The sequence below is a fragment of the Crocuta crocuta genome, unplaced genomic scaffold, assembly GCF_008692635.1.
Source record: "Crocuta crocuta isolate KB4526 unplaced genomic scaffold, BGI_CrCroc_1.0 scaffold16, whole genome shotgun sequence".
NCBI classification, from domain to species: domain Eukaryota; kingdom Metazoa; phylum Chordata; class Mammalia; order Carnivora; family Hyaenidae; genus Crocuta; species Crocuta crocuta.
In genome coordinates, this window is record NW_027531893.1 from 14,006,976 (window position 1) to 14,021,319 (window position 14,344).

At 37.2% G+C, this 14,344-nt stretch overlaps 1 protein-coding gene across 1 annotated transcript in view; it reads right to left on the reverse strand.

The window, feature by feature from the left end:
- The window catches only part of SMG1 (SMG1 nonsense mediated mRNA decay associated PI3K related kinase), a 72,098-nt gene that overhangs the window by 33,926 nt on the left and 23,828 nt on the right, over nucleotides 1–14,344 (reverse strand). Inside the window, exons 22-36 of the mRNA XM_077773199.1 lie at nucleotides 14,266–14,333; nucleotides 13,356–13,510; nucleotides 11,698–11,840; nucleotides 11,327–11,528; nucleotides 10,432–10,541; nucleotides 9,627–9,774; nucleotides 9,109–9,268; nucleotides 8,055–8,175; nucleotides 4,645–4,893; nucleotides 4,034–4,318; nucleotides 2,519–2,663; nucleotides 2,275–2,413; nucleotides 1,081–1,311; nucleotides 805–982; nucleotides 92–253 (exon numbers count right to left, since the gene is read on the reverse strand). Of these exons, the coding sequence (XP_077629325.1) occupies nucleotides 92–253; nucleotides 805–982; nucleotides 1,081–1,311; nucleotides 2,275–2,413; nucleotides 2,519–2,663; nucleotides 4,034–4,318; nucleotides 4,645–4,893; nucleotides 8,055–8,175; nucleotides 9,109–9,268; nucleotides 9,627–9,774; nucleotides 10,432–10,541; nucleotides 11,327–11,528; nucleotides 11,698–11,840; nucleotides 13,356–13,510; nucleotides 14,266–14,333 (2,496 nt within the window). The remainder of the gene's footprint in view (nucleotides 1–91; nucleotides 254–804; nucleotides 983–1,080; nucleotides 1,312–2,274; nucleotides 2,414–2,518; nucleotides 2,664–4,033; nucleotides 4,319–4,644; nucleotides 4,894–8,054; nucleotides 8,176–9,108; nucleotides 9,269–9,626; nucleotides 9,775–10,431; nucleotides 10,542–11,326; nucleotides 11,529–11,697; nucleotides 11,841–13,355; nucleotides 13,511–14,265; nucleotides 14,334–14,344) is intronic.

Below are 14,344 nucleotides of genomic sequence, written 5' to 3' on the forward strand. Positions count from 1 at the left end.
ATAACGTAAAGCTCAAAGGTTTACCTAACAGACATTACCTGCAAACGACTTTATACTTAGAGCAGAGTAGCAGTATTTTAATATTCCATACCTGACGCCTGTGATTCAGTGCTAAGGGATATGGTACCCACTATTGCAGGGTACAGTATGAGATGTGGGGAATCTTGAGCCACTCGGCAGAGGAGATTACAAATACTCTGGCGCACATATACTTCAGGATGGTTTAAGCGTGAGAAAAGCTGTGGAATAATTCCTTCAGGATAAGAAGAAAGAAAGAAACTTTAAAGTTATTAAAAACTGTCAACACAGTAGATGCAAATGTATAAAACCTGATGTATCTCAGCATCAGTTCTAAAGAGCCTCAAATTTCTCCCTGTGTTAATAACAAAGAACCCTAACAATAGCTCCTAATTTCCAAGTTTCATTAGGGTATAGGGCTATAATCAAAACGCAGAGCAATTCAACAATGTTCTGGCAAAATGTATTTTCTAAGCATGCCTATAAAAGACAGACACAAGATAATTTTTTAACACCGGGCATATAAAAAATTTGGGAAGTTATTTTCATCAGTCTAAAGTTCCTTTTGTATGCATAAAGCTCCTGCCTCTTAGCCTTCTAGTTCTATGAAAGGTGGGAGACAAAAACATGTAACATCCAATTCACATGTTCTATCACTAATGGAGCCACTGTGTAACACATTCAAATAATAAACATAAGGGAACTACCTTTTTTTTTTTTTTTTAACTGTCTTCTACCTCCTACCCAGACATAATTTTCCTTGAAACACTTTATGTAGACGCTTACCTCTCCAAGGAGCTGTGGGTGTTGTCTCCAAACCATGTTCGAGATACTGCCTGAGCTCACCAGCATGCTTCACCAGCAATCTGAGCAAGCGCAGTGTGGCCATCACAATCACATCATCAGTACTCTGTTCTGCCCTAGGACCTAAATGTAGCCTAGGATCGTCTTCATCTAAAGGAATCTAAGGGTGAAAGATGAAAGACAGAAATAAGAATACCATTTTCATCAGCTAGGTAAGAAATGTCCAATACATTTTCTTAGAACCAGAGTGCTACCTACCTGACCGGCATTGAGTTTAAGGAAGGTAAAATATGCACTGCAAGACAGCTTGTACAGGCTGAAGATTCGATCCACAACTTTCCTCCACACTTTAATAACTCCTTCTGTCGCACTTTCATCAAGTTCTGAAAGCCAGGGGCAGCTTGATATTAACTGACGCCAGATAACATCGACCATATCGTCTTCCTCATTATCTTCACCTTCTGTTATCTGAAGCGTTATATCTTCATCCTGAAGAAAATTTGGGAATAGAATGTTATTTTGTAACACAAATTGAAAGGGGGAAAAAAGGTACAGGATTTTCCTATCCAACGAAAGCATTTTTCTCACTTATGAAAAACTCAATTACATTACTTAGTTTTATCCATGCTAACCCACTGCCAATATGTTCCTCTGGATGATGTTTTACTAATGTAGCTAACGAGGACGACTCCAGTGGTTTGTACCTTAACTGCTTCTAAATTATAATATAATGTTCTGCCTGCAGAACATTAAACATAGTCTGCTCAAAAGTTTGAGGCTAAATGTTCACGGAATTCACTCACAACAGACCTTCCTTGCCATCTTTATAGTACTGGGCATGTACAGAACACCAGCACTAGCAGACAATGATACACGCTGAAATCTAGAGCAAGATGAGTCAATACAGTTTAGCTTAGCAAATACAATTCAAACTTTTAAAGTCTATCTACTCAGTAGTTGTAACATTCCAGAACTAACATTCCCTCTGAGCAGAGGGAATAAATCCTACAGCTCATTTAGTCTATTAGTTTTCAACTCTGGCTATGAAGTAGAATCACCTCATAAGCTTAAATACAGACACACATGTCCCACTCAGATACGTGGGGTGGTATTCAGGCATCCAGGTACTTGAAAAAGGTCCCAAGCTACTATTAAGAACCTAATTTCTGAAGAAAACACCTAAAAGAAAAATTTAATTCCCATAAAACAAACTTCACCTATTTTAATAACAGGACCTTAAGGAAACAATTTCTCAAGAAATTACAGTTCCCTTAGAAAAGTATCATAACTCACTTTCATTAAAACCCAAAGTTCCGATTTGTAACAAAAACTGCCTAAACCCTATTCAATATGTAATCAAGTATATACTTGATCCACCTCCTCAAAATCAATTAATTAAAACCGTGATCTTGACACAATTTCTCCCCCAATGCTACATCATGTTCTCCTTGCCTGAATCCCCGCCGGCCGACACACAGCCTGTCCAAGAATACCATATATCCTCTCTCTTTCTTCCTCAGTGACTGTGTCTGGAAGCAGATTCTGAACTTCAGATTTTTCTCTAGGCAGCAGACGAACACCTTCTCCCTGACTATAAAAATAAATAAGTCACTATTTGCAGCTACCAAAACATGTCAGCATTTTCCATCTCTATCTTGCAATGCATTAGGTAAGTTACACATTTTGACATACCTACCTGGCATTGTCAACCACCTTTCTGCCCCACCGATAAGCCCAACTAGCCAAAGCTGCCCAGGATTTGGCTACTTCAGGTGCCTGTACCGAAGACAGATGATACAACTGTCCCAAGATGAAGTCAGGCTCTCCAACTCCAATGTGCACTGCCATGATGGACAAAAAAAATAATGAAAGAACTCAGCAATGTTACATTCATATAATTTTTAACAGCATTCCCGTTAATATGTTTGGGTTTTATTTACTATCTGTAAGCTATGAGCAAGTTCCAGAATATTACAGTGCAAAATTTAACGAAGGAACACATTTCCTACTAGGCTTTTTGAAAAGGCTAATATACTGAAAGCAACCACTCAGCTTCCCAAGCCAGCTTAAACTATCACCCTGTAAACCACATAAATATCTTTCATGACACTACACTTTATACAAAACAGTTCAGGTGTCACATGTGTTGTGCAGTGTCATGAATTAATGGATGACTGGCTATTTCCTTGATATTAGATTAAGCCAAAGCATTCTGGGAAAAATAATACATAGGTGATAGGTATACATCTCATTCAATCAGAAATTCATGAGGTAAATGTCTCTATTCACAGTTTAAAAGTGAAGAAACCACCTGGTAGAACGCCACACGCCAGTTAAGATTTATAAGAGTCACCAGACATATCCCTTATATCAAGATAGACTATGTAATATACAGATTAGAATGATTTTTAAGACCCATGTAAGAAATCAAAGTCCTATATTTCATAACAAAAATAAAAGTATATTCTGATGCTTCAGCAAAGAGGTTAATTATCTCCCACTCTGTAAAACCTGGGCAGTGGTACCTCCCACAACAGGTGCTCCAACACTCAATTAACTACCCTATTTGCAAGTAACTTTCTATTATTAGCACTAGGGTCAAATGTGAAACTTTCCTCTTTCTGTACTTTCTGTGCTCTATCACCCAAGGAGACCACAGGCTACTATTGTCTATCTTTGTTGCTCCTTCTAGCATGCGGTGAAATGTAGCTATCTGGGGCAGGGCCTTCTTGCCAGCAAAAATATCTAAGTGCACAAAAGCACCGTGGTTTGGGAAGGCCTGGTAGGCAGAGTTAAGTGACTTCCATGGTGGCATTAGATACTAAAGAAATGTATTTTAGTCGCTTCCAGGCAGTATGATAGACTAAACAATTTATGTGGCAAATTACAGCCAGCATAACACTGTAAACTTTAAAATAGGGAGAAATAACTTTTTGTTAATGTTTTATTTATTTCTGAGAGAGAGAGACAGAGAGACAGCGTGAGCAGAGGAGGGTCTGAGGAGAGAGAGAGGGAGATACAGAATCTGAAGCAGGCTCCAGGCTGAGCTAGCTGCCAGCACAGAGCCCGATGCGGGGCTCAAACCCACGAACTGTGAGATCACGACCTGCGCCAAAGTCCAACGCTTAGCCGACGGAGCCATCCAGGCACCTAAGGGAGAAATAACTTCTAAAATTAATATTTTAAAGCTAATAAAATCAAGAAATCCTACCTGTAGATTCGCTCTCAATCCGAGGATACTCTTCTTCCATCGTATTAACAGATGGCAGTTCTATTAAAGCGAGTATGTTTTTAGACAGAGTAGAAAGACCTGTGAAGTTCTGCTGTTGCTGAGCTCTGTAAACCTGTTTCAGCTGCCCTGAAATTTCTTTCCATTCTGCCTGGATCCATTTAGCTAGGGTCAGAATGGACTTGGCAACCGCATATTCAGCTTTGGCAGACTTGCAGAAAGATATGGCACAAGAACTCAACATTTCCATTGCGTGTGTTGACTGGCCTACAGAAAACCAAAAATCAGACCTTGGTTTTGTGCAAATGATTAACAGTGTTTCAGGGTAAAGTAACAATGAAAATTCAGTGGTAATCAATGATCTCTAGAAACAGTTCTTATTTGAATACAACGAAACAAAATTACCTCTTTTAAAAGCACCATATTATAGACATAAGTCAATTACAGGTAATTTATTATTCAGGGCACAAATGTTCTGCCACAACTGGGGAAAAAAACCCAACTTTTCTTTTTGCCTTACATCGTATGCACATTAACGTTCATACACATGATTTTTATTTTGTCATATATTAACCACAATTCATTTTACTAACCTGCTGTATATAGCAATTTGGTTTTTTCAATGTCAAGTTCAGGCCCCCATTTTTCATCCACTTGACCTTGAGTTGATAGTTTTTTAAAATGCTGGACTAAATCCTGAGCAGTGGTAGTCTTTCCCAGCTGAACCTCACTACACTGTGCCAGTAGTCTCGTTGCAAGTGACACATTCCCTCGTTTCCTAGCAAATTTTGCTGCTGTTAGACCTAATTCCATCAGATGGCTTCTAATTGGAACCGTTTGTTCTGGAGGAAAAAAAAACACGTTTCATTAGTCCTTGACGGGTCTAATCCCAGACTGCATGGAAACACGGCCAAAAATCCTTCCCCAACTATTTATTTTCCCTTCCCTACCACCTCCTTAAATCAAGATAACTCATTTTCATCATTTTTAAATACCTAGCAGCTAGCATAGTGCTTGGCATACAATAAACAATATATGTTTATTGGAATGAATGTATACAATGAAGCCGACAAAAGCAAAAATCACTCACTATAAGAAATTAGCTTTTCAGTTTCTAATTCTTTTTAGTAAAGAGCTTAGGCCAAAGAGTGGGAAATGAGGGGAAAGCTAGACGATCCCCCTTCATGGAGAAGCACCCTCTGTCCTTCATGCCATTCTCTCCTAGTTTACTCCTACTTTTCCGAGAATCCTCAGTTTCCTTCTTGACTACTACCATCCATTACAACTGGCATTCCTCGGGCCGATCCTGCGTTTTCTACTCTTCTTATTCTGCATATTCTCCTGCAGTATCATCTGCTCCTGCAGCTTCAATCACCATACAAATGCTGATGGCTCTTGAGTCTTTACCTTGAGTCCAGGCCTGACTGACATCTGAGTCCCACCTGTCTACAATCAGGTATTTCAAGGGCACTTCTATCTGTGTCAAGTTAAATCCATTTTCCACCACCATCCAAACATTCTACTTCCTTTTCCTGTTTTCCTTTCTTAAGGAATGTGATCAACCTGGCTACCTGAGCAGGTGCCTGGCAGCTGTCTCAAGACTGCACTTTCAGCCCTCATGTCACATCTACTTTTTTTCTATCCTCATCACGACTACCTCGGTTACCTTTAGCAGGGACTTCATCCTAATGGGTCCCTCTGCCACCAGTGTTATCCTCTTCTAGTCCATTCTCCGACCTGCAACTGAAGTCATCTTACACAAAGATAAATCTGAACACTTTACTACCCTTTGATGGCTTCCCACTGCCTCCCTGACAAAACGCCATTTGCCTTGAAAGGTACTGATACCTTACAATTATTTCATTCCAATCTCAGTCTCCTTCAGCTTACTCTCTTCCCATTCTCCCTTAGACAAACTGAGTCACCTAAGAATCTTTCATTATTGACGTTGACCTTCCCATGCTTTTTCCAACCAAATGGTCCTTCTCATCTCTACTTCCTTCAGGTATCAGCTTAACTGTTACTTCCTCCCCAAATCCTTTTCTGACTGATTCTTAGGATTATATCGGTGCCCTTGTTTTACATTCTTTCAGCACTATGCATGTGCACTTCCATTCAGCACACCTTACTGCTGTTCCTTGTACGATGTCAGTTTTCCCTGCTAGACTCTAGAATCCCTTTGGTCCTAAGAATGCTGAAAATAGGCTTGTCTTCTTCACCATTACATCCCAACTTTGAGCACAATACCTGGCACAAAGCACACACTTCACAAGCACTTGCTGAAGAAACGAAGGGAAAAAAAAAAAAAAAAAANNAAAAAGCAAGGCGGAGTGGAGTTCTGTCTCCAAATATAACTGATGAGTTACTGACTTTTTTATTCCCAATTTTAAAAGTTGTTCAATATTGGAAAGATGAGAAAGAAGATGATTTTTGCAGTCCTATTATATGCCACGCTCTGTGTTAGGGCTTTTATATGCCTTACCTAATCCCCCATAATCCTTACAAGAATCTCCTGAGCAAGCAATATCCAGAACTGAAAAGGAAAGTGACTCAGAAGTTTAATGACGTGCCCTAAGGTCCTTTCATTTGCAAAGGTTGGGCTAAGGAGCCAAACCAAATATATATAGCACTGAGGGTCCAGGAGCGTCACAGTTCCTAGTAATCGACTCTGCAATGCAAGCCCACACCCCAACATTACATTATTTGAAACTATTTTTTTTAATGTTTATTTATTTTGAGAGAGGGAGAGAAAGAAAGAGCACATGTGGGTGTGCCACTGGGGGAGGCACAGAAAGAAGAGAGTAAGGGGAGAGAGAGAGAGAATCCCAAGCAAGCTTTGTGCTGTCAGTGCAGAGCACTGACACAGGGCTTAATCTCACAAACTGTGAGATCACAGCCTGAGCCAAAATCAAAACTCAGGCACTTACTGAATGAGCCATCCAGGTAACCCTGAAATTTAATACTCAAAAGTATTCAGTAACCTTAGCTACCACATTCTCAACTAAAATTCTACAGAATTCTGCCAACTTTTCCATTTTCAAGCAATAAATTGCTGACACCCTTTTAACATGACAGACATTTCTTTCTTAAAAATGAGACCTACTAATATTCATACAAATACTAACTCTCGACTCATTTGGAGAGTTTAAAACTTGTCTGCAGTACATTGTATCTGACAAAGAATTCATATCCACAATAAATAAGTCTAAGACTTGATTAAAAATGGACAAGATTTAAACACTTTACAAAGTAACATATACAATGGTCACCATGCAAATGAAGAGACTCAATCTCATTAATCATCAGGAAAACGCAAACAAACCCACAATGAAATACTACTATACATTGGTGCCGGTGACTAAAAGTAAACACCAACACTACCAAAGATATAGACACTAGAAGAAATGTAAAATGTACAAACACAGTCTAAGAACTGGCAAACTATTTTTAAAGTTACACCATTATGACCCACCAATTTCACTCACAGGCATTTACTAAAGAGAAACACAAGTGTATGTCCACCCAGAGACCTGTACATGAACTTTGCTGCAGCTCTATACATAATAGCCCACATCTTAAAACAACTCCAGTATCTATCAAAGGAACCAGAGATAAATGATGGTGCATCCATGAAATGGATACTACTGAACAACACCAAGGATCACACAACTGATACACACAACACAGGTGAACCTTAAAAATAAAATGCTAAGAGAAGACAGACACAAGAGAGCTGTATGATCCTATTTATACAAAACTTTACTAAAGACATGTCTAATCTACAGTAATACGAAACAAATCAGCACTTGCCCAGGACAGGGCAGATGGGAGAGGTGACCGGGTGGAGGCATAAGGAAAACTTTGGCAGGGATATAAATGTTCTGTATTTTGACTGCACTGGTGGTTAAACTGGTAAAGATGTGTCAAAACTCATGGAACTGTACATATCAAATGTGTAAATTATATCTCAATCAAAGCTATTAAAAAACCCCAACCTAATTACCTTTTATCTTCTCCAACAAGTGACTCTGGTACATGGTATATCGTAACGCCTGCATCCATGGCCGCACATCATGCTGTTTACATGAGCGCAGAGCTTCACTGAAGAGTGGAATAAGACAATCCTGCCAGAGAAAACCAAAACTACTTAATGTCAACAGGCTCCAGGTCTGTCTGTAGACTGAGTGAGGCTGCACCCCCCATAATCCAGCTACTCAGATCTTGTCTATTAAACTCCCCGCTTTCTTCATTTTATCTTCTAATCACAAGAGGAAAAGACAGTCTAAGAGAAATCTTTGCTTTGCCATAAATAGGGGAAAAAAAGAATATCAAGTCCAATTTATCAATATACTTACCAATAAAGCACATTTTTATAAAAATAAACATAGCATATTTACTATAAAACAAAGGTTAAATTACAGAGAAACATAAAACAACCAATTTAAAGCAGAGTCTCAAATATTCTACTTCCCTTGGAAAGAGCCCATCTTTGGTTAAACTGTACCCTATCTGGGAGAAGGATAGGATGTCTTTTTTGTTTGTTTGTTTTCAAGTATGCTCTTCATCAACATGGAGCTTGAACTCAAGACCCTGAGATCAAAGGCTGCATGCTCTACCAGCCAGGCACCTTGCAGGTATCTTCATTAATCAAATCTAAAATTTGTAACAGCTGCCAAACAGGAAGGAAGGAAGGAAGGAAGGAAGGAAAGAAAGAAAGGAAAGAAAGAAAGAAAGAAAGAAAGAAAGAAAGAAAGAAAGAAAGAAAGAAAGAAAGAAAGAAAAGAAAGAAAGAAAGAAAAAGTAAAGCAAAGGAAAAAATTAAGCAATTAGCTATCCTTGAAAATCTCTATCTTTGGTTCCTCCATCTGCCTCATGTACTTCTCAAATGAAAATGTGCCTGAAAATGGCATTTTAGATTTCTGGGTTTACTGCCTTGTCCAACAAATGCTACAAATACTATTTTAAAAATAAAAAATTTGTTTCAATGAAATCTTTTTCTACACACATGCCTATTAATGTTCAGAAGAGTATCCTGATAAAAATACACATATACACACCTCTGTTGAAAGTCTGTTAGAAACTGTGTTCTCCAGAGCAGAAGAGCAATATAGTTGTAAGGTACTCAGAACTGGCAGAGACTGTGAAACTGTTAAAGTAGAAAGTCTCAGGGGTCCAATAGCTATTCGAGAGGTTTGCTTCAAGTACTTGACCACATTTCTGAAACAAAATATTTACTGTTCATTAATAAACGATATTTTCCAACCTGTAATCACTGAAGAGATAAGGCAGTTTGATAAGATGCTATCACAGTGTCATCCAAAGAGGGGAAAGGAAGAGGGGATGTCTGCCCTTTAGGAAAAAGGACACAAGCGACACACTTCTAGGTGTTTCTACAGTTTATTTAATTTCAACCTCCACATATGTTGGCAAGTGGCATTCATGTTTCATGTGACCTCTCCAACTAAAATGAAGCTATCATGACTAACTAGCATTGGTTAAGTGACTCATCCCCAATTACATACATTTACCATACTATACACACAGTGCACATTAACCTCCTTAGGATTAAACTTACTCGGTTATGGACTGCCACTTCTGGTCTTGTTCTATATGGTTTAAAGCAGTTGCCAAACAAACAGAACTTCTCAACAACTGAACTTCAATGGATTTCTGAAGTTCCCTCGGATCTGGACTTAACATGTTGGGAAGCAGTTTTTTCATATCTAGAGAAGTTAAATAAGTTCCGTTAATTTGTTTGTAACATATTAAGATATTTTAACAGTGTTAAAAAGTTATCACTGATGAACACATCCTTTCATATTTAAGCTCAGCCAGCTGAACACTATGATGAAGCATTTCTGAGAGCTATATACAAATTACAGTCTGCATTCAAATTCTATCTCAGACCCACCCAAAATCAGCTGATTTCCAAAAATCAATAAACCAACATACATTTTAAAGAGGTAAATCTATACTTATTTTGCAAACCTTACAGAATTTACCAAAGCAGTGCCAACACACAAACTACTCACAATACTAATTTTAGTGTAATATTTTACAGAATGTTCCAGTTGTGGTAAGGAAATTCATGAACCACATTAAGATGTTAAGAAAAACAGCTTAAACACTAAACTTTTTTCAAACGTAGCCACATAAATCACAAAGTCTTATGACAGCCTTTTTTAGTTTAATTTTAATTGAACTGTTTTCATTTGCCATATCAAATTTAAGTAGAACAGCCCTACATATGTTCTTTTGCATAGGACTCTGCCCCAAAATAAATGTGCAAAAACCTCCTAATTTTTCAGTAAAATACTAAGCCAAACTTTTGGGCAAATTGTCCATAAAATACTTAATTTTAAGATTATTATCTCAAATACCTATTTTCTCTTTTGATCCTCCAGCAAGTAGATTGATATTTTCTCCTGGTAACAATTCTAATTGCTCAGTACATTCAACAAATTCTCCAGATTCAAAACTGCTTAGTGATCTGTAATTAAAATATCAGTTAGCTTATATCAAACCCTATCCAGCCTGTGCAATCATTCAAAAAAAGGTAGAACAAATTCCAGAAAAAGTACAGTTACACAGCATTCTTTTGGTGAAGTACCTTCTATGTAGGACATAATTTTATTTCGGTTTTGAACACGTGACTACCAACTTAGTTAGGACTAAAACTGGAGTGGCAAACCGGAAAGCTACAACTACAGACTTTCAGTTTAGCATGTTCACCCGTACAGGTTTCCTTCCTCTTCTTGTAGTCTGTTATCCTCAGGGCCCAACCTACAAACTGACGGACCTCTGCAGGGCAATGCCAACATCTGATTCTCCCCAAGCTACTTCTAAATTCCCTACACAGCCCCACTCCCTACCTAGAGCCCAGGCCCCCGGAGGGCTCCTGTTCGATCATCTCAATGCTCCATCCTTCTCCTGCCTCCTTTGACTGGGCCTCTGACTGCCAGCCTCCCTCCCTCTCTCCCTTCTCCAACGTGTTGAAAGGAACCTGTTTCTCTTCTTTCAGAGAATTCTTTCTTTCCATCTCAATCTCCTCACCTGATCTGAAAATGGTGGTGCCTCTGAAACTGTTTTCCCACTACATGAATATCTTCCTCACATCTAACGGTGGCTGTTCATTGTAGTCATTTTTCAAACAGCAGTATTATTAGAATTTCAAACATCTTGCAATAGTAGATATGACCAATTTTAATATTTTTCTGCCACAGAGGCAGACTTTAAAGTTACTGAAAATCTATTTAGCTGAAAAAAAGTCCTTACTTTATGTAGTTGAAATCGGCTTTCAGGTTGAGCGAAGTGCTGCTGGTACTCTTTTTCAGGTCGTGGATGGCATTCTGCCAGTCCTGCACAGCAGCCCAGTCAGCAATAGAAATGTAGCACTCACATGCTTTATTACCCAAATAATTTATAACCTCAGGGGATGAGTCCGTTGATTTGGATAGCACAGTTTTCCTGGATTCACCTGAGTAAATATATTTTATAAAATAGAAAGAGACAGACAGACAGACAGACAGACAGACCCAGGGAAATTATAAATATTTTAATGAGCAGAGAAGTCTACATCTATACAATAGGATCATCAGTACAAACTACCTAAGCCACAACTGTGGATTTAAATCCTGGACACTCACCATTCAGAGAATGTTTGGGGCTGGCACTGTTACGCCCAGCATTGGCCAACGTAAGAACAGATTTGTCAAAGCTGGTGATGCAACAATCGACCCCCGTCATGGCACACAGGTGCTCCTGGTACTCCACAGAGGCCTTTTCAAACCTTCAATGCAAATTCAAACAGTCCTCACTTTTAAATTACCCACAGACTTCATTTCCAAAAAAAACTAAAAAAAAAAAAAATTAATCACCCAAATAAATTGAGCAGAGAAAATGAGTTAATTATTTTGTGTAGGGTGGGATGTGCAAAATTAGATTTTCGTTCTCACAACAAATGAAAATAAATGTACAGACTATTAAATACGTTTTTCTTAAAGGTAGTATTAAATAACAGAAAATATTAAGTATCTGATCTCATTATATATCAGGGCTAAGTAAAACAAATTTTAAAAAAGAATTCATAAAGTAACAGATACTAATGGCATATTTTAAAATTTCCAGGTTATCAAAAAAATCATAAATATTTAAAAAATGTAAATCATGAAATCTGACAGCATCAACAATCCTGCTATATAATAAAATCTGACATATCAGTATAGGAAAATATGAGAAGCCACAAAGACAAAATCTGTGTTTTTAAAAATCACATATGGTCAACAGAACTTAGGAGAAAAGTTATATTAATCATTAATTAAAATATATATATATAAATTAAAACAAATTATCTTCACTGATGATGGTGGCAGGGTGGTTGTTTCTCAGTGACCCTCACTATTCACAAAGGTGAAGTGAAGGGGTTATTCTACTGTTAAGGAAATAAATTGAAATCTCTGTTCTGTACAGTAACTAAGGAATAATATTTATCATAAGCCTTAAGGTCTGTAGCCTTTTTCTAGTAAATCAACTTGTAGGAATAAATTCAAAGAAAATAAAATTACAAGCTATAGTTTACTATAAAGAACTAAGTGCCATGGTATATTAATATCTGTAAAAAAACATCAGAAACAACCTTACTGTCCAAGGATAAGGAATGTTAAATTATGGTGCACTCACAAAAAATATAACTATGCCATTAAAAATAACATTGTAGAATATTTAATGTGGCAAAGTTTTTTTTTAAAGATTACCAAATAGAAAAAAAATGGTATGAGTAGCAGAAACAGCTATTTCTGAGAAATATGGGGAAAAGACTGTATATAAAAGAAAAACGAACTACAGAGGCATGTACACCAAAACTAACAGTAGCAGATGTAATTTGAGTTCTTTTATTTTTCCTACATCTTCCAGATTTGGGAAAGCTGACATAAATACACACAGTCTGTTACAATACATGTTCCTTTACCTAGAGAATGAGTGCACAAGGCTAATGAGCAAGCCTTCTAGCCACGAAGGATAGTTTGTACCAGACTCTGACAAGAAAGGTTATCAATTATGAAACAATTGGCAGATCTTATTTTAAGGAGGATTTCTTACTAATCTATAAATAAGGCAGGCATCTAAGTTTTGCTGCTAATTAAAGAATAGACTAAAGATGACTCCTAGTAAAGTGATTCACAGCAAGTTTCAATTGCTGAAATTGAACAAAGCTGGTTTTAACATTTAACTACAATGTTATCCAGGAATACAGAGGATTAAATATGAAGATATCCTATTACCTATTTCCTACCTTCCAACTTACCTCCCTTCTGCCTGTTGGGCCACTGAATTAATCCAGAGAAGGTTCTTCCCAACAATGGAAGATGACCAGACAGCAATTCCCTGTATCGCTTCAGGACAATGAAGCTCACACAGTGCTTCTACCACCATCATGATGGTTACTTCTAATTCATTCCCCTGGAATTTCATTCACAAAAATTAATCACAGACCTCAATACCATTAAAATTCAAGTATCTACTAAATTTATATAACTACTGATCAAAATCTAAGCCCATTGAAAAGCACGTGTATTTAATTATTTTTACAACAGCACTAATTAGCTTAGAATTCTTGAAATTGTTACATATAACGTAGCTACAAAGGTAACTGACACAACCATAACTAGCAGATGGTGTTAGTCTTTACAAAGTAAAAAAAAAGAAAAGAAAAAAAAAAGTATCCAGAATTTAACCTGTGGTTATCTGTAGAAGTAACATATGAATTAAATATAAAGCAAAAGTCAATNGTTATCTAATTAAGAAACACTATTTTTGGATTCCAATTATTTATTGAACCTACTTATAAACGGACACTTTTCCCATACATTGTAACACTATTATATATACTTCTTTGTATGTTATAAAATTACTACTGCATGCACTTTCTTATACATTATATAATTACTAAAAATTATTAAGAGAATTATTTATTCTACAACTTTCTTAGAATAACTTTAAAGTTCCACCCCCTTAAACATTTGACATGTTCTAAGTACAAAATACAAATAGTGATTTTGGAAGTTACTGCTTTTACAAAATATTGAATCAAAACCTTAGGAAATGAACAGAAATTTTTACTTATTTCATTTATAGATTAAATCACAACAAAGGAATTAAACTCAAATTTTCTCAATCAACAGATTTAAAATGAACTCTAAATGCACTTTATCTACCTGAGATGGATTTGTCTTCATTTCTGTAAGCAAGTCAAAGCCATGTCTCACGGTCACGGCAGGGGGGGGGGGCCCACAC